At 47.7% G+C, this 24,837-nt stretch overlaps 1 protein-coding gene across 1 annotated transcript; it reads left to right on the top strand.

Annotated features, from left to right (window-relative positions):
- The first annotated feature begins 9,583 nt into the window (after positions 1-9,583).
- PROKR2 (prokineticin receptor 2) lies at positions 9,584-22,505 on the top strand. Its single transcript, XM_023251439.2, has 3 exons — positions 9,584-9,770; positions 11,966-12,548; positions 19,452-22,505. The coding sequence occupies exons 2-3, from the start codon at positions 12,091-12,093 to the stop codon at positions 20,146-20,148; spliced, it is 1,155 nt and encodes a 384-aa protein (XP_023107207.2). The 5' UTR covers positions 9,584-9,770; positions 11,966-12,090; the 3' UTR covers positions 20,149-22,505.
- The last annotated feature ends 2,332 nt before the right edge of the window (positions 22,506-24,837 follow it).

Raw genomic sequence — 24,837 nt, 5'->3', positions numbered from 1 at the left:
CAGGGGAATGGCAGAGAGAGAGGGAGAGAGAAGATCCAAAGCAGGCTCTGTGCTGATGGCAGACATCTCACGAACCATGAGATCATGACCTGAGCCGAAATCAAGAGTCGGAGGCTTAACCGACTGAGCCACCCAGGTGCCCCTCCTCTCACTATTTCTTATCAAGAGCCCCTTGTGGGGCTGGGACAGCACTGAGTGGAGGAGAGAGTGCAGCTATCCTAAGATGGGGCTGAAAGCAGGCATGCAGTTTCTCCTAGCACAGCCCCCACCCCCGTCTCCCACCTACCATTCCCTCAAAGTCAGGAGCACTGTTCCATGCCCTTGGATGCCTTTGTTCAGAGCCATCTTTTATCTCTTCTGCTGAGAATGTTTGGGATGGGAGCAGAAAGATTTGGGAGCTATAGTCTTCTTTATTCTCGGCCTATGCCAAAGTGATAGCAACGTGAAAAATGTGCCACCAGCTGGACCGCGTGGACTCCTGAGCCTGGGAGCCCACCCTGCCCCCCGCCCCCCACACCTCGTAGCTCTCATCCCTATGGAAGCATCTCTGAACTTAAATGCCAATTGCTTTCTATTTAAAAAGAGACCCCCGTGCATGATTCAAACCACTCATGGCGTAGTTTCTCAAAATCTACTTCCCATTCCCTGAACAAGCTGTACCTTCATATAAACTGATACCTCTCCCCCTTCCCAGCTCTGCCCCAGCTCAGCTGTGCTCCCAGCTGCACGTAAAGCCTTACAATGGCTGGCAAAGTGTGTTACAGAGAGCTGTACTCAAAAATGTGTGTTGATTTGTCCCTGGTCTTCACTTTCTGTTCCTGACTTCTGTGTGGTTTTTTAAGTGGCATTTCCAACTAGTGGAGGTTCAAAAACATCCACGCTGGAATAAACAGAGGGGAAAAGCTCAAAATTGATTTTTTTTTATTTAAGAAAAAAAAAGGTATTTGCACAATCTTAGCTGATACAAGAGATTACAAGCAAGAAAGCAAAATGCAGTGGCGCCTGGGTGGCTCAGTTGGTTAAGTGTCCGACTTTTTTTTTTTTTAGCAAGAGCAGGGGAGGGGCAGACAGAGAGAGAGACAGAGGATCTGAAGTGGGCCCTGTACTGACAGCGGAGAGCCTGATGTGGTGCTTGAACTCCCGAACTGTGAGCTCGTGACCTGAGCTGAAGTCCGACGCTTAACCAGGCAAGCCACCCAGGTGCCCCTAAGCATCCAACTCTTGATTTCAGATCATGATCTCATGGTTTGTGAGTTAGAGGCCCACGTTGGGCTCTGAGCTGACAGTGAGGAGCCTGCTTGAGATTCTCTTTCTCTCTCTCTCTCTGCCCCTCCCCCACTCGCAATCTCTATCTCAAAATAAATATATAAATAATAATTTTAAAAAAGAAAGCAAAATGCCATTCTGCTGAGAAGATGCCCGGCTGTTTTGCATCAGATTTCATTAAGGTCCACTTCCTATAGCCAATGATTTCCATCATTGTTTTTTGTTTTTTGTTTTTTTTTTTTTATGGGAACCCTGGTAAAGAATAAATACTTGAAAAAAAACACACAGGAAAATCCTATTGCTATGTGGAATGAAAATCTAACAGCGTGGGGTCTTGTCATGTGTATTTTGAGAAAGGTCATGACACACGCTCCAATTTGAGAGCTGCCTTCAAGGTCAGCCCAGCGTGGGTTGGAATGCTCATAGTCCCTGGAGTCAAGCATGGGTCTGGGGATCTCGTTCATTCTTCTCTGCCTTGCCCAGTTCTTGCTTCCATGCCGTGCTCCCCCTGAGGCAGGCAGGGTTGTCCAGAGCAGGAGTATGTGTGACGAATCCTGACTTCCACCTGTCTCCCTTGCGCTATGGAAACCACAGTTCTCAAGTTGGCTCCATGGAAAGAGTCTGGAATTTGGAGGGGCGCCTGGGTGGCTCGATCGGTTGAGCCTCCGACTTCGGCTCAGGTCATGATCTCATGGTTCATGAGTTCGAGCCCCGTGTTGGGCTCTGTGCTGACAGCTCGGAGCCTGGAGCCTGCTTCGGATTCGGCATCTCCCTCTCTCTCTGCCTCTCCCCCTAACTCATGCTCTCTCTCTCTCTCTCTCTCTCTCTCTCTCTCAAAAATAAATAAACATTAAAAAAAAAAAAAAGAATCTGGAATTTGAAGCCTGGTTTGAATCAGAACTCCATCACCTACTAGCTGTGTGACCTCTGGAACTTAATCTCTCTGTGTCTATTTTCTCCTGCATGAAAATACCTGAATCTGATAGGGTTCCTTGATAGCAAGTGACAGTATCCAAGTCTGAGTGGGTAAATTAAGCCCAAAAAAGGGGTAATTATTGAGGCGATGGGCTAGCTCAGAGAATCAGAGCAGCCGCTGAAGGGGCAAGGCGGGCAGTCCTGGGATCCAGTGGAGCGAAAGTGGTGGATTGTGTTGTTTGGCCCCATTTCTTCACTCCTCGCTGCATACGTGCCCTTTGCCATTTAACTTCACCGGGCCCTCCCAAAGTAGGTAGGGTGACCAGCTCAGATCTGTGATGCTGGACTCAGCCATGTGACTTGCTTCAGCCAATGGGATGTCAGCCGATTAAACACACCCACCCCCCCCCGCCCCGCCCCCCACAAGGAGAGGCTTGAAACGGTTTCATCGGTTGGGACTTGCTTCTTCCTTACTTCTGCCATCACCATGAGAAGGACACACTCAGACGAACCTGCTGGAGGATGAGAGACAACTGGGTCCACCAATAATTACAAACATGCAATACAACATGTTTGCAGTACAAACATGCAATGCAACGCCCGTGTGGCAAACGTTCTGAGCGTTACACACCCACCCCGTCAGTATTTCAGTACATGCTTTCCAACTGACAGCAATGGCCTCTCTTCGCTGGAGGCCTCTCTGACTGCAAGATTCTGCTCTGCCCATCAGACCTGCGGACTGAACGGACTAGGGAATTAACACCCCCTCTGGAACAGTTCTCAGCGGACAGCTGCGAGCTCCCTCACCCCCTCTGCTGGTAGAACTCTGGGGTGCGTGTTCCACGCTGGATCCCAGCGCTGTCCCCAGCGGAATTAAGTTCCATTTGCCCACAGCAGTAACTTGCGTGGCTTCACACCTTTTTGTTGGCTGCTGTCCCTTCCCTGAGCCACTCTTCTGCTCCCCTAACATCAATTCTTGGGATCACCTCCCCAGAAAACTCTGCCCTCAAATCATTATCTCAGGATCTGCTTTTAGAGGAACCCAAACTCAGCTAGACTACCTTCACCTTGGGGCATGAACCAAAGTCACATTCTTCTTAATATTCAAGTTAAATAACTCAGAGACTTAAGTCGCCCATAATGAAAATGGCTCTCTTTCCTCCCCTGACTCCTCCTATAGTGAGCCCAACCACCCCCAGTGTAAGTGTGGTTGGCATTTGAATGTATATAATGAACTCCAGTTAATAGGGATCACTTCTAAGGGGCTAGATTGTGGAGAGGGGACAGAGAAGGCATTTACCTTTTGACTTTCTACATTATGTGAATTTGTTCCACATGTTCGCACCCAAACCCTGCCTTGGGTGACATACCTGAGGCAGGAATTTGTGTCCTTTTCTGAGCTCAGGGAGAGACAGCATACAAGCACCTGAGCCTTTACTTGGAGGGAGAAGCCAAGGAAAAACAAAAATCAACCTCCAAGTATCTCCTTATAAAACTAAACTGTTTCCAAACCCAACCCAATCTGGCTCTTGGTTTGAAAGCCTTCAGTCTTTCTCATAAGGTGCACTGTAGTCCTCTTTTTTTAATGTTTATTTAGTTTGAGAGAGAGAGTGGGAAAGAGATAGAGAGACAGGGAGAGAGAGGATGTCAAGCAGGCTCCACACTCTCAGCAGAGAGCCCGATGTGGGGCTTGAACCACAATCCTCAAGATTATGACCTGAGCCGAAGTCGGAGGCTTAATCAACTGAACCACACAGGTGCCCTGTAGCCCTCTTATTCTACTGTCCTTGCAGAGAACAATGGCATTCCCACCAAGGGGACAACATTAACCAAACTTTCTTCTATTGAGTCCGTTGATGACCTGTTTCTTGCAAGCACTTTGCTCACTCAACTCACCCTTTCCCTAACACTGCCTCCTCCTGAGGGCTCTGAAATATTTCTGAAACAGTTCTAAAAGCAATCACAAATTTCTAACCAAAAATCTAGCTTCCATGTAAATTACCATGTTTTTGTGTCTTTCTCCATTGGTAGGGAGCGTGCTGGGGGGCACAGAGCCTGGTGCCTTATCTCACTCCCAACTATCGTCTTCCTGTCAGTTCCCTGGAAGCAGATGGAAACCAGAGAGAGAAAAATACACTAGCTGGGTCAGGTGAGTCAACCAGGATGTCTTACGGAGCCACTCCTTCCAGAATGCCGTGAAGACCGGGTAGATTGAATGAAAAGTAGAAGCCCCTCGAACCATTAATTATGTCCCACCTTTCCCAACAATACCTCATAGACCTTAATTACACTTACTTAATTTAAAAGTTTACCTGGGGCGCCTGAGTGGCTCAGTTGGTGAAGTGTCCAACTCTTGGTTTGGGCTCAGGTCATGATCTCGTGGTTCATGGGTTTGAGCCCCACGTCAGGGCTCTGTGCTGACAGTGCAGAGCGTGCTTGGGATTCTCTCCCTCTCCCTCTGTCTCTGTCTCTGCTCCTCCCCCACTGGTGTTTTTTTATCTTTCTCTTTCTCTCCCTCAAAATAAATAAATAAACTTTAAAAAATTATAGGGGTGCCTGGGTGGCTCTGTCAGTTAAGCGTCCGACTTCAGCTCAGGTCATGATCTCACGCTCCGTGAGTTCAAGCCCCACGTTGAGCTATGTGCTGACAGCTCAGAGCCTGGAGCCTGCTTCAGATTCTGTGTCTCCCCCTCTCTCTGCCCCTCCCCTGCTCATGCTCTCTCTCTCTCTGTCTCAAAAGTAAATAAAAACATTAAAAAAATTTTTTTTAATTATAAAAGTTTACCTAAAAATGTGTCTACCATTGATCACAAGGGCACCTTCATAAATGGATTATTAATGACTCGATGAGAGACACAGAAAAATAAACTGAGGTAACTTTCTTGGGGACAGTGTCCCTCCCTATCATACTTTGGATGACTAAGAGGGCACCCTGCATTCAGAACTGAGGTCAAGTGTGAGAGACCGACATTGCTGAGAAATCCTGCTTTTGATTATTGCCTTCTTATGACTTCAACAGATATTTGCTTCTTTTTTTTTTAATTGTTTTTAATGTTTATTTAGTTTTGAGAAAGAGACAGAGTGTGAGCAGGGAAGAGGTAGAGAGAGAGGGGGAGACACAGAATCCAAAGCAGGCTCCAGGCTCTGAGCTGTCAGCACAGAGCCTGACGCGGTGGCTTGAACTCACAAACCACGAGATCATGACCTGAGCCGAAGTCGGTCACTCAACCGACTGACTGAGCCACCCAGGCGCCCGAACAGATATTTGCTTCTTGATTCAGGTACAGCCCGAGGCACTCACTTCTACCAAAGACTGCTTACCTGGAAAGTGCAAAATGGGCTTCAATGGGCTTCAATGTGACAATATCTACCCAAATTACAAATGCTTCTATGCCTTCACCAATACCACTTTTAGGAATTTATTATCCAATTTATTATCATTTGCACATATACAAAAAGATGTCACATACAAAGTTATTTGCCGAAGCACCGCTAATTTTATATTATAGCATTCTTGTATAGCTCAGTATCAGCCAAAAATTGGGAAATAATCCACTTTGCAATTTAACAGGTATACTTAGAAAATATTAAACCAGCGTGTCTAGAAACAGGGGGAAAACGGAGGGGGACGGGGTGAGAGGGATGCTTCTATGCATTTTGTATATGTTTTGATTTTTTAATCATATGAATTTGTATTGATTCAAGAAAATTATATGATTATGTGGTAGTTCATCAAAGACATTTTTATCACATATTAAGCAAGTGTAGAGAGTTCAGATTGTTTCCAGTTCCTTGTTACACTAAACAATGTTGCGATCAACATCTTTGTAGTGAAATCTTTAACTGCTCCATTTATTATTTACACAGGAAAAACTAATAAAAAACATAATTTCTGCATTAAAGAATGTTAAAATTTCAAGGCTTCTTATATGTATTAACAAATCAAGCTCCTGAAAATCCGTACCCATTTTTTAAAATAGACTTTATTCTCTTGAGCAGATTTAGGTTTGTTAGCCAAAGGTACAGAGATTTTGCATATAGCCCCTGCTCCCACACACGCAGAGCCTCCCCCATGACCAACATCCCACACGAGGGTAGTACATTTGTTGTAGTCGATGGACCTACACTGACACCTTATTATCACCCAACAGTCTGTAGCTTACATTAGAATTCACTCCGCTGTTGTATATTCCATGGGTTTGAACAAATGTCGATTGTCCCGTCTCCGCCATCATAGTGTCATATAGAGTAGTTTCACTGCCCTAAAAATCCCCCATGCCCCAACTGTTTGTCCTTCCCTTGCCTAACCTCTGACAACCACTGACCCTTTTACTGTCTCCATAGTTTTGCCTTCTCCGGGATGTCGTATAGTTGGAATCACACGGTATGTAGCCTTTTCAGATTGGTTTCTTCCACTTAGTAATATGCACTTACAGTTCTTCTGTGTCTTCTCACGGCTTGATAGAGAGCTCATTTGTTTTTGGCGCTGAAAGTTCTGTTATCTGGATGTACTCCAGTTTAGTGATCCATTCAGCTACTGAAGGACATCAAGGTTGCTTCCAAATTTTGGTGATTGTGAATAAAACTGCTACACATGCCCGTGTGCAGGTTTTTGTGGAGACATAAGTTTTAAAATACCAAGCAATGTGATTGCTGTATCTTATGGTAAGGATGTGTTTGGCTTTGTAAAACAAAACAAAACAAAAACAAAACAAAGAAAAAAGAACAACCAGCAAACCTCCAAAGTGGCCATACCATTTTGCATTTCCACCACAAATAGATCAGAATTCCTGTTGTTCACATCCTCACCAGCATTTGGTGTTGTCAGTGTTCCAGCCATTGGCTATTCTAGTAAGTATGTAGTGGTATCTCACTGCTATTTTATTTTGCATTTCCCTGATGATATATGATATGGAGCATCTTTTCATGTGCTTATTTGCCTGCTATATCTCTTGTCATGAGGTGTCAGTGAAGGTCTTTGGCCAATTTTTTAATTGGTTTGTTTGTTTTCTTACTGATGAGTTTTAGGAGTTCTTTGTGTATTTGGGGGTAAAAGTCCTTTATCAGATACGTCTTTTACCCATATTATCTCCCAGTCTGTGGTTTGTCTTTTCATTTCTCTTGACAGTGTCTCTTGCAGAGCATTTATAATTTTAATGGAGTCCAGCTTATTAATTCTTTCTTTAATGGATCTTGCCTTTGTTGTTGTATCTAAAAAGCCATCACGAAATCCAAGGTCATCTAGATTTTCTCCTATGTTATCTTCTAGGCATTTTATAGTTTTTCATTGTACAGTTGAGTCTTTGATCCCTTTTGAGTTAATTTGTGTGACAGCTACAAGGTCTGTGTCTAGATTGATTTTTTCACATGGGGATGTCTAATTGTTCCAGCACCATTTGTTGAAAAGCCTGCCTTTTCTCCACTGTACTGCCTTTCCTCCTTTGTCAAAAATCAAAAGACTATATTTATGTGGATCTATTTCTGGGCTCTCTGCTCCCTTCCACTGATCCATTTGTCTATTCTTTCACCCATACCACACTGTCTTGATTACTGTAGCTTTATAGTAAGTCTTGAAGTCAGGTAGTGTTGGTCCTCCAATTGTGTTATTCTCCTTCAATATTGTGTGAGCTATTCTGAATCTTCACACAAATTTTTGTTTTGTTTTGTTAATTTTTATTTTTTTTTTTAGAGAGAGAGCATGCATACAAGTGGGGGAGGGGCCAAAGGGAGAGAGTGAGAGAGAGAATCTTTTTTTTTTTAATGTTTATTTATTTTTAAGAGAGAGAGACAGAGTGCGAGCTGGGGAGGGGCAGAGAGTGGGAGACAGAATCTGAAGCAGGCTCCAGGCTTAGCACTGTCGGCACGGAGCCCGACACGGGGCTCGATCCCATGAAAGGTGAGATCATGACCTGAGCTGAAATCAAGAGTCAGATCCTTAACTGACTGAACCACCCAGGTGCCCTGATATCAACAAACATTCTAAAGTTTACATGAAAGGGCACCTGGGTGGCTCAGTCAGTCATGATCTCACCTTTCATGGGATGGAGCCCTGAGTCAGGCTCTGTGCTGACAATGCTGAGCCTGCTTGGGATTCTCTCTCTCCCTCTTTCTTTCCTCTATCCTACTCGTGCTCTCTCTCTCTCTCTCTCAAAATAAATAAAAAACTTAAAAAAAGAAAAAAATGTTTGCTGATATCTACAAAATAACTTGCTGGATTTTGATTTTTTTTTTTAATCTGTAGATCAAATTGGGGAAAACTGACATCTTGACCATATTGAATCTTCCTATCCGTGAACAAGGTAATATCTCTCCATTTACTTAGATTTCTGTCATATAGATCTTGTACATATTTTGTTAGGATTTATACCTAAGTATTTTCCTTTGGGGGCTGCTAGTGTAAATAGTATTGTATTTTCAATTTCAAGTGCCACTTGTTCATTGCTGATATATAGGAAAGCATTTGCCTTTTCTGTATTAAGCTTCTATCTTGAAACTTTGCTATAATCACTTATTAGTTCTGGAAAGTTGTTGTGTTTTTTTGGTTTTTTGGTTTTTTGGTTTTTTTTTTTTTTTTTTTTGTCAATTCCTTCTGATTTTCTACAAAGACATCATGCCATCTGCAACATAGACCATTTTACTTCTTCCTTCCCAATCCATATAAGGAATCTTCCCAATCTGCATTAAGAAAACCTAGGAACAGAGTGGTCATGGAAATTGCCTACCATCAGAACCTGGAGGAAGCAAGGTGCAGGGCTCCAGAAACATGGCTCCAGACAGACTGGTGGAGGCCCAAGTGGGATAATCTCTGAAACGCCAAGGAATCTGGCAGTGATGGGTATCGCAAGGCTTTGATGAGGACTTCAGGGTAGGAGATTTGAGCAGGGCAATCTGCCCGGGATCCCCAACTTCCTCCCCGAGCCTCCATCTCCATCACCACCCACCCACCACTATGCACCTCCAAGTCTCCCCGGCACCAGCATCCCCGGGCACGATGGAATGTACCCCAGCGTCCTCCTAAATGAGCCGCGGTGTAGCGGGAGCGGACGTTGGTGGGGGCTCCTGCCAAAGACCGGACAGCCGGCTCCTGCATGGGCGACCCCAGCGAGGCCCCTCGGCCGGGCATTAAGGGCTCAGAATCCGCACCACCTAACCCCTGCTACTGAGGTCTCATTCACACTTCGGTGCGAAGACGCAGAAGCGTCTTCGAACGGGCCAACCCGGCGGACTGGGGATCCGTGCCAACGCAGCCAGAACTCCGCGCGCCCGGCGCCCTGGGCACACCAGGTGCAGGAGCCGAAGGCCCACCCGGTGCCTCGGCGCGGGGGCAGGCTGGGGACCCCGGGGCGGAGTCGAGCGCGGGGCGGGGCGGGGCGCACCGGGCAGGGTCCGAGGCGCCTTGCCGAGCTGCAGGGGCGGAGCGCCAACTCCAGCGGATAGACAGAGACCGCGACGCGCGGGGGAAGCGCGCTGGAGCGAGGAAGAAAGGACACCCCGGAACGCAGCGCCACTGCACGAGGAAGTCGCGGTCCCCCAGGACTGAACCCGGCGGCCAGGGCAGCGGAGCGCGCCGGGAGGAGGCGCCCAGGCAGGTAGGTGCTGAGCTCTGCGCGGTCCGGGGGCTCCCTTAGTGCGGTGGGGGGGCGTCACCCGGGCTGGGGGCGCCGACGCCCACTCCTTTCTCCGGGGGATTCGGGTTGCTTTGCCTCCCGTGCTTCTCGGGAGGCTCCCGGGCTGACTCCAAGTGGAGGAGTTCGTGCCGGGAGAGTCCACCACCCGCCAGGACCGGGCAGGGGACCCGGCGACGGGAAGCCGGGACTGGGGCGCGCGGGCGGCTGGGCTGGCGGGCGAACGCCAAACTGCAGGGGAGGGCTTGGGCAGGGGGCACCTCGTTGAAAGGGAAGCTGAAGAGGGAAGCATCTCCCGGGTAATTCCGCTCACCGGGTCCAGCCCCTAACCCCGGTTTTCTTCTGGCCCGGAGGCCTCGCACGCTTCGCCTTTGGAGCCCGAATCTCCGACTCGATTCCCGCCCTTGCTGGGCGGCGCCTCCGGGACCGCGCGGCCGCGCCGGGGCGGGTAAGGGAGGGAGGGGAGAGGGCGCCCGAAGCGGGTTGGTCTGGGGCAGGGGGGTGCGTCCCCCGAAAAATGGGGCCGAGACCTGCGCCACCCGGGCTCACGCCCCCTCCTCGCGGAGCGTGGCAGCCGAGAGGACGCGACTCCCGCTTCTCGGTCTCGGGTCGGGCACTGTCTGCGGGGACCCGGGCTTCGCGGGAGAAGGCGAGGCGACCCGGACGGAGGACGCTCCCGGCTGCGGACGCCGTTGGCACTTGAACGTCGTCTGGCGGAAGAGGTTTTCGCCTCGGGTACGCAGCAGTCGCACGCGCTGCAGGTTCGAGCGGCCCTGCCACCCTGCGACGGCCGTCCCTGCTGCTTCAGTTCCTGTCCCTCGCTCTCCTCCCTCCTCTGACGGGGCCGGGCCAAACCCGCTCTCCAGTTTGGTCCACTGCTTGCTATCAGCATCCCGCGGCGCCACACTTGGAGTCGTTTCCAGTTGTGTTAAGCCTGGAGAGGCAGGACACAGCTTGATGGCTGGGGTCTTCTTTCTGCTGGTGTTGGGATCTCGAGTTTCTTGTTTTTGTTTTGTTTTGTTTTTTCCCAAGGCCCTCCGATGCGTTGAACCCGGTGGTGCCCCATCTCCTAAGGGCTCAATACTTCAGAGACTTTATTTTCCTTTGCCGTGGGGATCTTGAGGCACTGAAAACATAAAGGACTCGGGACAGTTTCGGCCCTCAGGCCCTCCTGGGTCCTCCCTGATATCCCCTTCTCCTTACTCCTGCCCTGCCTTGGGGGCCGTTTTCAGTTAAGCCGGGTCTTGGAGCAGCCACCACCACTTTCAGAGGACAGGGACCTTGGTGACAAGATGTGGTGCTTCCCAGTCAGGGTTGATTCTGGGGGAGAACTGGGGGGGGGGGGGGAGGAAGCTGTCCAAGGAGACAGGGAGCTGATCACAAAAGTGGGAGCAGGGAGGGGAAGCAGACAAAGTGTTTCTTGTTAGATCTGGTTCCCAAAGCACAGAGGAGCAGCAGCAGAATTCTCTCCCACCCACAGCCCCCTTCACCAGCAGAATCCTGGGCGGATCCTCATTCCTGCATCCCACAGACTCCTGTCCAGCCTCCACTGCCCAGGCCCGGTCTAGGCAGCGGGGATTTGGTTTATAGGAAGATCAGTGCTCAGACAGCATAAATCACTGGCCCAGGATGACTCAGCCTGTTCATGTGAAAGTGGATTTGGTGATGTCCATGTCCAAGGTTTGGCCAGGACATAGGGGGCAGTGCCCTGCTTTGGAGGAAAGACCTTGCCATGTGTCCCGATCCTCCGGCTTCATTGTCCTTGACCAAAAGGTGACACAGCATGGTAGCTGCTGTGGAAGCCTGGGCCAACCGCCTGGAACAAGCTTGTTAACTTTTTGAAGACCTTGTGGGAGTTGATGGTGGGGAAGAGGAGTGTGACTGGGCAGTCAGACTGGTCCCGGCTCCTGAGAAAAAGACAGACATGCAGGCTCTTCGTGGGTGTCTCTGGAGAGTCTAGTTCATCCTATGCCCAGTACCTCCTGAAGGCCAATGGAGGATTTCCCAGTTTCCAGACCTCATGTCCTCTCTCCCCCAAAGTCTGGGTAATTCTGTCTCAGGGTAGTCACTGGGTCTGGTTGGCCTCCACTTGGGGAGCTCTGGGAGAATATTACCAGGTGTTTTCCTGCATGTTGCCCACTGACTGTGTCTCCTTCCAGGGTCCAGGATGGCGTGGTGACTCTCCTCAAGGACGTGGGCGGGGTGCTAGGCTCGGCGACTCACGACAGCAGAAGGTCTGGATCCCCAGCTCAGAATTCTCACCACTCCACCTGCAGTCTCCACCATGGCAGCCCAGAATGGAAACACTACTTTCGCACCCAACTTCAGCCCGGCTCAAGACCATACCTCCTCCCTCCCGTTCAACTTCAGTTATGGTGATTACGACCTCCCTCTGGACGAGGACGAGGACATGACCAAGACTCGGACCTTCTTTGCCGCCAAGATCGTCATCGGTGTGGCACTGGCGGGCATCATGCTGGTTTGCGGCATCGGCAACTTTGTCTTTATTGCTGCCCTCGCCCGCTGTAAGAAGCTGCGCAACCTGACCAACCTGCTCATCGCTAACCTGGCCGTCTCTGACTTCCTGGTGGCCGTCATCTGCTGCCCCTTCGAGATGGACTACTACGTGGTGCGCCAGCTCTCCTGGGAGCACGGCCACGCGCTCTGCGCCTCTGTCAACTACCTGCGTACAGTCTCACTCTACGTCTCCACCAACGCCCTGCTGGCCATCGCTATCGACAGGTGAGGGTGCCGGGCCGGGGTAAAGATGGGGGCTGGGCCAGGCGGCCCCTTTCCTCACTTCAGCCCCGACAGGTTGGCGCCGCTGCCGATTCGGAGGCTGGCTCATCTATTCGAGGCAAGAGGAGACCTGGTTTCCTCACCTGGGGCTCACGTTCCCCCCCAGATGTGGGCGAGAGGGAGGCTCCTGAGCCCCCCCCCCAGCTCTGGGCCGTGCCTGCAGATACCACGTCTGCCACAGAGTGGGTGCAGGCATGTCACGTGAGCGCGAGCAGCCACAAACACGACCGAACGCAAAAGCAGAAAGTTTAGGCCACGTGAGACTTCACCAGGGGACCTTCCGGTCAGGGTCACGAGTACCAAGTTTGTCCTGTAGCCAGTACCCAAGTCAAGACGTGGAACATTTATTTGCATCACCTAGAAAACTCCCTTGTCCCCCTTACCAGTCAGTTCGCACCCCACACAGCCACGGCTCTGATCTCACTCATCGTCGTTTAATTTCGTCTGTTCTTTAACTTCATAAAAACAGAATCGTACGGTAATGTACCCTTGTTTCTGGTGCCTTTGTTGTAGAGCTGATTTTAAAATAAGATAACCGCCTATTTGTAGAAAAGAGGGAAGGACATCCTTGCCTTTGTTTCCTTGCGTACATCCATGGGCTCATTTGCATACATTTGCATGAGATGTTCTGGAAGTCCTTGCTCTCTTATAAATTTATAAAATCTACAAAATTTCTAGTAGCAGCTTGTGACAAATCTTACACGTGTTTTATTTACGCAAACAGCTATAGAGCTATAAGCCAGTATCAGGTCACCGGTGGCTCTGTTTGAGGGGGGCAGCTGGTAAAACATCCTCTTGGTCCACGGTGTGCTGAAACTCATTTTTAAATTTTTTTTATTATTTTCTTAAATGTCATTTAAAAAATTTTTTTAATGTTCATTTTTTTTTGAGAGAGAGAGAGAGAGAGAGGGTGCGAGCAAGGGAGGGGCAGAAAGAGAGGGAGATACAGAATCCGAAGCAGGTTCCAGGCTCTGAGCTGTCAGCACAGAGCCCGACACGGCCTCGAACCCACAAACCGCGAGATCATGACCTGAGCTGAAGTCAGACGCTTAACTGACTGAGCCACCCAGAGGCCCCTAAATTCATTTTGATGATGTGTTTTTTAAACATCTTTTTTCCCTTCTGTCTCCTTTGAACTCTTCAGTTTTTTCCTTGCTCTCAGTGCTATTTAGGTTTGTCGTCCCTTTTAATGAGGCAGTTCATTATTTTTCATAATGAAATACACGTAGAGGTCCAAGAGGCATCTTCTTTTTAAAACATAATTCCTGCAGGGTAAACAACTCTGTTATTACAGCTCTCCAACCCTAAAACCAGTGTTTGTAAGATGTAACTGTCCAGCAACTGCACAACATCCCCGAGGGCAAATGATACAAAGTCAGATTTCTAGCCCCCACCCCCCAGCCCTACTAAATGAGAATCCCTTGGGCTAGGTCCCAGGAATCTGCATTTTTATCCAATTCCCTGAGTGATTCTGATGCTCACTCCGGTGAGAGTTATCCCTGTCCTCATCCCCTTTGACCTGTGGAAACCTTTGTCTTTTTAACGCTGGGGGTTTGGGCGACGTAGGAGTCTCTTAGGAAGCAGCCATCCAGTCGTAATACAAAGAGTGATTCCTTTTTCACCCTGAACCAGCTCTGCTGTCAGCTTCCCAGCTCCATCCACAGCTCTGCCATTCCGCCCATCACCCAGGCAGGAAATGTTACCATCATTCTTTTTTTTTTTTTTTTTTTAGGTTTTTATTTGAATTCCAGTTAGTTAACATACAGCGTAATATTAGTTTCAGGTCTACAGTATAGTGACTCAACACTTCCTCACAGCGCCAGTGCTCATCGTGACAAGTGCACCCCTTAATCCCCATCACCTCTTCCACCCATCCCCCCCCACCTCCCCAGTTTGTTCTCCATTGTTAAGAGTGTATTTCTCTGTTTTTCTCTCTCTTTTCCCACTTTGCTCATTTGTTTTGTTTCTTAAATGCCACATATGAGTGAAATCATATGGTATTTGTCCTCCTGACTTATTTTGCTCAGCGTTACGCTCTCTAGCTCCATCCACACCATTGCAAATGGCAAGATTTCATTTTTTTTTAATGTTTACTTATTTTGAGAGAGAGAAAGAGAGAGGGAGCGGGGGAGGGGTAGAGAGCGAGGGAGAGAGAGACACTGCCAAGCAGGCTCTGCGCTGTCAGTGTAGAGCCCCATGCGGGGCCCCATCTCACCAACTGTGACATCATGACCTCAGCTGAAATCAAGAATCTGACACTTAACCCACTAAGCCACCAGGCACCCAAGATTGCATTCTTTTTGATAGTTAAGTAATGTTCCATTATATATATATATATATATATATATATATAATCACATATGTATATATATAATCACATATGTATATATATAATATAATCACATATATATATATTTATATATCACATCTTCTTTATCCATTCATCAATAAATGGACACTTGGGCTGTTTCCATAATTTGGTGATTTATTATAAATAATGCTGTAATAAACATAGGGGTGGGTACATATATCCCTTTGAGTTAATGTTTTTGTATGCTTTGGATTTGCTGGATCATAGGGTAGTTCTATTTTTAACTTTCTGAGGAGCCTCCATACTGTTTTCCACAGTGGCTGCACCAGTTTGCATTCCCACCAATAGTGCAGGAGGTTTCCTTTTTTTCTCCACATCTTCGCCAATGCCTGTCGTTTCTTGTATTTTTTATTTTAGCCATTCTGACAGGCGTGAGGTGCTGTCTCATTGTGGGTTTGATTTGTATTTCCCTGATGATGAGTGATGTTGAGCATCTGTTCATGTGTCTGTTGACCATCTGGATGTCTTCTTTGGAGAAGTACCTGGTCATGACTTCTGCCCATTTTTAAGTTGGATTATTTGCTTTGGGAGTGTTGAGTTGTAGAAGTTCTTTATATATTTTGGATACTAGCCCTTTATTGCATATGTCATTTGTAAATATCTTTTCCTGTTGTGTAGGCTGCCTTTTAGTTTTGTTGTTGTTGTTCTTGTTTTTAGAGAGGGAGTATGAGCAGGGGAAAGGGGCAGAGGAACAGAGAGAGAGAGAGAGAGAGAGAGAGAGAGAGAGAGAGAATCTTAAGCAGGCTCCATGCTCAGCGAGGAGCCCGACTCAGGGCTCAGTCCCATGACCCTGGGATCATGACCTGAGCTGAAATCAAGAGTCAGACACTCAACCGCTCAACTGACTGAGCGACACAGGCACCCTGCCTTTTAGTTTGGTTGACTGTTTCCTTGACTGTGCAGAAGCTTTTTATTTTGACGCAGTCTCAATAGTTTATTTTTTGCTTTTGTTTCCCTTGCCTCAGGAGACATATCTAGAAAAAAAGTTGCTACAGTGGATGTCAGAGAAATTACTGCCTGTGCTCTCTTCTAGGATTTTTATAATTTCAGGTCTCACATGTAGGTCTTTAATCCATTTTGAATTCACTTTTGTGTGTGATACAAGAAAGTCGTCCAGTTTCTTTCTTTCCCACGCTGTCTTCCACTGGAATGCAGGAAGCAGAGCCTGAAATGCCAAGGTGAGGGCTGCTAGGGAAATGGTGGTCCAGTAGCCAAGAGGACTCTGGAAACAGAACTAACTCAGGATTTCATCTCTCTCTCTCTTTCTCTCTCTCTCTCCTTCCCTCTCAACCCCCCTCCAATATAGTTCGAGCATGAAAAGGACCTTGATAACCAATGCCAGAGAGAATTTCTACATTCCTGCTTCTTCTGTCGTGGACTCTTAAATTCTAATATTTTCGAATCCAGTAACAACTTCCTCGTTACAAAAGAGATTCCAAAATTCAGAGTTGTCATCAAATAAATCAGAAAGGAGGGGCGCCTGGGTGGCACAGTCGGTTAAGCTCTGACTTTGGCTCAGGTCATGATCTCGCAGTCCGTGAGTTCAAGCCCCACATCAGGCTCTGTGCTGGCAGCTCGGAGCCTAGAGCCTGCTTCAGATTCTGCGTCTCCTCTCTCTGCCCCTCCCCTGCTCGTACTCTCTCTGTCTCTCCCTCAAAATTAAATAAACATTAAAAAAAAAGAAGAATTAAAAAAAAAAAAAGGAAGAAAGAAAGGCAAGAACACTGGCCGAGGAATGACTCAGAACTCTGGGTTCTAAGCTGGATAAATCCATTATGCTCCTGGGACTTAGTTTCTTCATCTGTGAAACAGAAATAATAATAACTTGACTGACAACCTCTCCAGCTTTTTGTCAGGTTCTGAGAAGGTGAACCTACATAAAGCATGTGGGAAGCTATAGTATTTTGTTAAAACTGATCTTTCCCCGTGACTTGTCCATTGGCAAGAGGGACAGCCACAAGGTCTTTGTTACCATCTGTCTGCATGGATGCGTGTTTCCTGAGATCAGCACCCTCCTAGAGTCTCTATGAGCTGAAACAACATCTCTCCCAGGTCCTCTGCACATAAATCTCACCCTTCTTCTGGCAGTGGCATTCAGAAATGGCAGTAGATAGCCCTTCTGATATTTCCACAAAGAACAGGCATGTGTTACCAAGGAGTAAAGTGCACAGGGAAGCCTGTGTCTCTCTCACTGGCCTGTGTCAGGGTTTGTAGGTTTACCTCATTGACTATGAAGTGGCCCTTGTGCTCACAGAGAAAAGCCCTACTGTCCAGTATCAGTGTCATCACTTTGGGAGTGAGAGTTTGGCCGTCCATCTTTCTTATCGTTTTGCCTTATTTTTCAACTGGTTTTGAACCTGAGTGCTGTTTATTAGGCTGTTATATTGGAAAGCCTGAAACTCCCTGTGCTGCTTTGACATCTTCGAGCCCCACAGGGCCCCCAGGGTCCCTAGCCATGAGGCCCTCTGTTCTCGCCAGGTATAGCCCTCTACCCAGCAGGAAAGGCTCTTGACCTGCTAGTCTTGTCTCGGCTGGACCAGCTGCACCCTCAGTCCTCAACCTGATGCGTGTCACCTCCCTATCAGGTGGCAAAATTATTCAAACAAGCCGATCACATCCTCTCATGGGAGCCCAGGGTCACTTAATCCTCTTGTCGCTACAAGGCCTGCTGCCCACCACCCCTGCTGGCTCATTCTGTTCCTGTGTGCCACTCCCATGTGGCCCCGCATGCTTGGCAGTGTCCCTCTCTCTGGGCGGTGAGTGCAGGTGACTAGTTAACTGCTCTAGGGCTCATCCATCCACTGTCGGGTGTTGTGTGTTCACTCACCTCGTTCTCCGTAGGGCAGGGGAATCCTGCCTTCATCAGCGGGTGAATAGGAGGTGGTCAGAATCTCACAAGCTCCATGAAGCGTTCCCAGACTACATCACTAACATAATGACCATGTCTTCCTTCAAGTTGCTCTTTTTTTTTTTTTAACTTTTTTTATTTATTTTTGCGACAGAGAGAGACAGAGCATGAACGGGGGAGGGGCAGAGAGAGAGGGAGACACAGAATCGGAAACAGACTCCAGGCTCTGAGCCATCAGCCCAGAGCCTGATGCGGGGCTCGAACTCACGGACCGTGAGATCGTGACCTGGCCGAAGTCGGACGCTTAACCGACTGCGCCACCCAGGCGCCCCCTTCAAGTTGCTCTTGACCTGTCACTTGGTTATTCTAGTTTTTGTGTGGAAGAAAAGCTCCCGGAGGTCAAGGACTGTGTCTTCTACTCTGTCTCCATTTACACAGGTCGGGCCCACAGCAGGACCAGCAACCTGCTGTGGATTTACCAGGTTGCAGCAGATGCTACTGATAATGCTCCTCTCAGACCCCTTTGCTCCTGTCACGTCTGCGCCCCATCCACTCCCACCTGTCAACACCCGCGTTTCTTTGTCCGAAGGCCTCCTCTGGCTCCCCCAACAACGACTTAGAAGAGTTGGTGTATAAATACCCCTGCTCCCTCCCACTCCTGGGGGAACTACACCTGCTCCAAGAGCTCCTCGGCAAGAACGAGCACCAGTGAAACCTTGCTCAATAGCGCAGCCTGTAGTGACCCCACGAAGGGCCCCAACCTCTCCCAGGCAGGGTCGCTCACTGGAACGAGCAGGATAAAGCTCTAACGTTGTGTGCCGCTTTGTGGTGTCGAGGCAACTTCACACACCTCATCTGAGCTTGAGACAACCCAGGAGGCGGGTGTAAAAGCTCTGTATCAGGAGCCGGGATCCTGGTCCCTGCACCGAGTGAGGTTGGGCAAGTCATTTACTTCTCACATTAGACTCCTTAAATTCCACCCTAAACCCACCCCTACGCTCCTGCTCTGTAACGCAGGATGGTCCCTGGGGGGGAGGGGAGAGGAAAGCCCTAGTGCACTGCCCTGAAAAGGCCCCTACCTCCCTCTGAGCTCCAGAGCCCTTTTTTCACCTCGAAACCATGAGATATTTGGAATAAAGAGTTTTGAAAGTATTAAGTTCTTGGGCAGAATGGCAAGACTGAAAGCCAAGGTGGTGTCAATAGGACTAATAACAATAACAAGAACGCCACATATATTTATTGAACACTTACTACAATGCAAAGCATTTGACAAACGTTATCATGTTTAATATTTACAGCAGCCCCACAAGGTAGGTTGTCATTTTATCCCATGTTGCATTTGAGGAAACAAATCTCAGAAGGGCTGAGTGATTCCCTCCAGACCCCAAGCCACTAAGGGGGAAGAGCTGGGATTTATTCCACCTGTTTGCCCAAAGCCTGTGCTGTTTCCACTAAACCACTGCACTACTCCAAATGATGTTGCTAAAATAAGATGAAGTCTGGTGAAGCTGGATAATTACATGGGAATTCACTGTGCCATCCTGTTTTTGTGCCTGTTTGGGCTTAGATCAAGACTCATGTTTCCAAGCACATATCATTATTACTGATGGCTTTCCTCCCCCACCAGATATCTTGCCATCGTCCACCCCTTGAAACCACGGATGAATTATCAAACAGCCTCCTTCCTGATTGCTTTGGTCTGGGTGGTGTCCATTCTCATTGCCATCCCATCGGCCTACTTCACAACAGAGACGGTCCTGTTCATCGTCAAAAGCCAGGAGAAGATCTTCTGCGGCCAGATCTGGCCGGTGGACCAGCAGCTCTACTACAAGTCCTACTTCCTGTTCATCTTCGGCGTGGAGTTCGTGGGCCCCGTGCTCACCATGACCCTGTGCTACGCCAGGGTGTCCCGCGAGCTGTGGTTCAAGGCCGTCCCGGGCTTCCAGACAGAGCAGATCCGGAAGCGGCTGCGCTGCCGCAGGAAGACGGTGCTGGTGCTCATGTGCGTCCTCACGGCCTACGTGCTGTGCTGGGCGCCCTTCTACGGCTTCAGCATCGTGCGCGACTTCTTCCCCACCGTGTTCGTCAAGGAGAAGCACTACCTCACTGCCTTCTACGTGGTCGAGTGCATCGCCATGAGCAACAGCATGATCAACACCGTGTGCTTCGTGACGGTCAAGAACAACACCGTGAAGTACTTCAAGAAGATGCTGCTGCTCCACTGGCGGCCCTCCCATCACGGGAGCAAGTCCAGCGCCGACCTGGAGCTCAAAACCAGCGGCATGCCAGCCACCGAAGAGGTGGACTGTATCAGGCTCAAGTGACCTCCTGGTGCTCCAAGGTGGAAAACCCGAAAGCCAGCACTCCGAGCACAGTCCACCAGTAACCAAGTTCACACAGGCTGCCTGGGAAAAGGGCAACTGTGTTCCCACCTCACTGCCCTCAAGGAGCAGATGCTTCTCGGTCATGGTGGGCGGTGAGACTCAACACAGCTGACGTGGACTGGACAGCTCCTGTGTGCCGGCCACACCAATGAGATTGGACAAGGCGACAAGAGCTGGCATTTACCAGTTACTGTGTGCAAAAATTAAATAAGAAAAAATGTCAGAAGCTATTGGAGTCACCAAGCGATGGCCAGTCAGAAGCCTCACATGGTTATTGGCACTCACTCTGCATCTACCTACCCTCATTCTCTATCTCATCAGTTTGCAGGAAAGTCAAAAGGCTATAGAATAAGCCACTTAGACATGATGGAAATGTAAGGATAAGTTCGTCAGAGTGTGGGGTTTACAGCCTCTTGGGAAGAAGGTTCATGCCATCACGTTGAACTTTCCCACTCAGCTCCCACTACCTCCCTAAGGATATCCTTCAGGATTCTGGCTGTGAGAAAAGAATTTTTCTCATAACCAGGCCATTGGTTAGCTACAGTGGTGTGATTTCAAAGTAAAGGACCAAAAAAAAATCTCTTTTCCACTGATGCTTGAAAGCTCATCATTCTTTTGGGTGAAGACATACAGTCCTGAAACGAGGACCACATCCTGTCCTTGATACATTAGTGTAAAGGATTCAGAGGCTGTAATGTCACGGAGGAAGGGGACAGAGAAAGGGGTGGAGCTTGCCACTGGCAATGAGCATAATCTATGTTGCTCTTTTACTAAGGTGTAGATCACTTTTCTAGGACAAATCGTCTTTTGAGAACAAGGTGATCTCTACTTGGAACGGAAAGGCCTGGGTTCACGTCTTTAAGATTCATGTGACCTGGATGCTTACTCTCTCTGTTTCTTCGTTTTGCTTCAATGAAATAAGGGTGATGAAAATACCTGTACTGTCTACTTTACAGGAGTATTGGGGGAGCCCACTGACGCCATAGTTTGTGAAAGTGCTTTGTACTATACTAGTGACAAGAATGGCTAAGTGATATTGAACAGTTTGGATAAGAGAATCCCCATTCACTGTGACTTAATGTGAAGAAACACTCCCGCTTTTTCATTCCTGTTCTTTGGACCAGGGACCCCTGAACTCTTCACAGTGCAGCCCATCTACACTGGGGTAAAAAAAAAAAAAAGGAACGCCTGTCCTGGGTTATAATGAGGAAGATTTAACTTCAGAACTTCAATGACTGCCCGCTGCCCCCCACCTCTTCAGAAGCGTTGATGGTCTTCCCTGCATGTTGTCAAAGAGCTTGCCCCAGGGCTGCATAATGTTTGCATTAGTATACATTGGTGATTGTGTATATATGTCCTCAATTCTTCCTTGTTCATTTTGAAGCAGAGACTACAAATGGTACCCGGTTTGGGACTGACCCATCCACATTTGGACAACTCCGACTTTTCTGTAGAGAAAAGGTTAATGAGTTGTCTGCTTGTTTGTCTTTTAAGTGTTGGTTTGCCCAACAGTGAAGTTTCAACCAACGTTTTCTTCCATCACCACCCAGCAGACTCACCTTCAGCCCAATCACTGTACCCTCAGAAAATGCAGACTCACTTTAACATTAGCTTAAGCCAAATGGTTTGTAAGTTCTAAGTTTACAAAATATACACAATGCGATTTAAAGCAAGCAGCTATTTGGGTTTGTCTGCATTTTTACAAATAGAATAATAACTATGCTTTTATTTATTACCCCCATCCAGACCCTTCTCCTAATTAGAAGATTCTTTAAGAGTAGACTGTGCACCAGTTGTGTGTGTCAAAAGAATTCAGCCCTTTTTTCCTTTTTACCTGAAATGGACCATCCTCTTCTCATTGAAATTTAACCGAAATAACTTTGTAAATATCGGTGTGTTTGTGATTTTTTTCCAGGGAATGAGTGTTATGTTATCCAATTAAATAATTAATATATGGAATCTTAACCACGATGTTCAAGTGTTTCCCCATATATATATATATATATATTTACATATAAACAAAGTAATAGCCACCTAAACAGTTCAATCATGAAACTGAGAAGAAATTTGTTCAAGGCATATTTAGAACAGTGGCTGCTCAAACCAGCATCCAGCCTCATGTAGGTTACATCCCTCAAGCTTACAGCCCAGGAGTGTTTTCGTGCATGCAGAAACGATTTTGTGCCCGTGTTACCCCTTTGTTTAAAAGTCATCTTGTTTGTGTAATGAAAACCGCTGTTTGCATGGAGACTGTCCATTCATCTAACTGGTGTTAAGGTAATAAAAAATTAATTGCACTTGTGTTCACCCTTTTCTTCTCCAGACTAATTAATGAGGGGCGCCTGGGTGGCTCAGTCGGTTAAGCATCCGACTCTTGATTTCAGCTCAGGTTAAGAGCTCAGGGTCGTCAGATCAAGCCCCGAGCCTGCTTAAAGATTCTCTCTCTCCCTCTGCCCCTCTCCACCACTCATGCTCTCTCTCTCTAAAATAAAAACAGACTAATTAATGATAAGCTTAAGATACTTTTAATGCACTTAGATATGTAAATGTCTATATATACTATTGTGTATTGAAATTTTAATCTCATTTGACAAAACAGATCCATTTCCTTGGCCAGAACAAGAGAAAATATGGCTTTGTGATGAAGCTATTATTAGAGATTTTTCTTTCAGCATCCAATATCTAAATAAGTTGATTCTCAAATTGAAGAAACCAAAAGATGGCTTCAAGCACTCAGGCATAAAAACCAATTCCAGACTTATGAGGGAGAATGTGACATGTGGGAGGTGATTAGAAAACTTTAAGAGTTCTGTTTCTAGGGGAAATGATGGGTTTGAAACATATCTCCTCAATTTAACCATTCTCTCTCCCTTAGGCTCAGAAACACACACACACACACACACACACACACACACACATCTATAGGGCACTAGAGCAAGAAATGGCCTTTCAAGAGCATATGATTCAACTTACTCCTTTCTTAGGTGAGGAGATCTGAACTCCAGATGAAAAAATGATTTGCTTAAGGATGCGCAGCTAACACTTGTTGGAGCCAAAACACTGCCCCAAGGTCTAACTCTGATCCAGTGAACTGCCCTGAGCCACTGTATTCTGGAGAAGAATCTTCCAAAGAAGATAACCTCCTCTAGGAATGCTTCAAGGGCCATTTAAACTGGCTTCTGACCTACTGGGAGAATCTTAAGTTGCACAAAAGATACCTTCCCTCCCTCTGACGAGCAAAGAGTGCATCCCATCCATGTGACTTCATAATCCAGACTCCAAGATTCCAGAGAAACCAAAGAGCTTCATGCCAGGGCCCCTCTAGTGCTCCTATGTTTCTTTCCCCCACGAGAAACATGCCCTCCCTGGGGAAGGTCTGAACACATTGGCCTGAATGTACATGGAGCTATTTGGAAGTGATACTAGAGCATATGGGAAAGCAGATTGTGAGGAGAGATGACATTGACCCAAAGGACAGCAGGTAGTGGGAAAGGGGGTTTGTTCATATTCAAAGACAAAGCGAGTCTGGGGCCACCCAAGACACAGTATGCAATCCTCAACCAAGTCACTATCAGCTGACCCCAAGCAGTGGTCATTCTTCATGCTTCCCAAGAACCAAATGCCTTCTGGTCACCAGGTCAGCCTCCCTCCAGAGGCATACCAACCAGGCGCACATTGTCCCCTGGGGTTTCTTGCCCAGCTTACTCCTGTGTTCAGAGAGCTCCAAAGAAGGGACAGTTTTTCCAAGAGATTAAACCTGTGTGAGAAAAAAAAAAATGTGTCTGGCACTTTCTTCAGATATAACCAACTCGTGGGAGGCAAGGGATTTATTGGAACTTAGAATGAAGAAGTAATCGCTGGACAGGGAAACAAGCAGGAAGGAGGTTTGCCTCCCAGAAGCAGGAAGGTCAGCCCTTGGAACAGAAGGCCGTGTAGGCACAAGGTCCTTGCATCCTTTTGCTGACTCTTACAGTGAATTTCCGCAGATGAGTGTCACAGGCTGAAATGAAAGAGGTAATTCCTGGAAGCTTGGTTAAGTGTTGTTTAATGTTGTTTAATGGTAATCCCAGCACTGGCTCCAACACAATCTTTTGACTGAACCTGGCTTCAGGGATGGTCCACTGTGTGTAAAAAAAGGGCCTTCCACCCACTCATCCAGTCTCTATGATGCTGCGGAGGAACAGAGCTGATGGAGGTGCAAGCCTGGGTCCCAAGGTGACTCTTGAGATGATATACAAAATGGAGACACTGTAAACACAAAAGTGGAAGGAATTCAGAAGACAGTTTCCTTCCAGCCATGGGATCAGAGAAGGTTCGGGGTGGTGGGGTAGTCAGGCAGAGCCCTGGACGATGGTGGGGAGAAGGCATCCCAGGCAAAGGGGACAGAATGACCGAAGATGGAGAAGAGGGGAAATGAGACGGAATACACATGGAATGATGAATTGTTTGATTTGCACAAAGCACGCAGGTTGTCTAAAGGGAGAACAGACTCAGGCAGCAGGCTGAAGAGCAGGATGAAGAAAGTGGCCAGGGAGTGGCCAGGATGGACTGAAAGAGCCTGGGAGGCACAATCATACAGAATCAAGTTCAGACAGTAATTCCTGCTTCACCATGTACATTGGGAAGATA

This window comes from Felis catus, chromosome A3 (genome assembly GCF_018350175.1).
Source record: "Felis catus isolate Fca126 chromosome A3, F.catus_Fca126_mat1.0, whole genome shotgun sequence".
In the NCBI taxonomy this organism is placed as follows: Eukaryota; Metazoa; Chordata; class Mammalia; order Carnivora; family Felidae; genus Felis; species Felis catus.
This window is presented reverse-complemented; position numbering and strand designations above follow the sequence as displayed.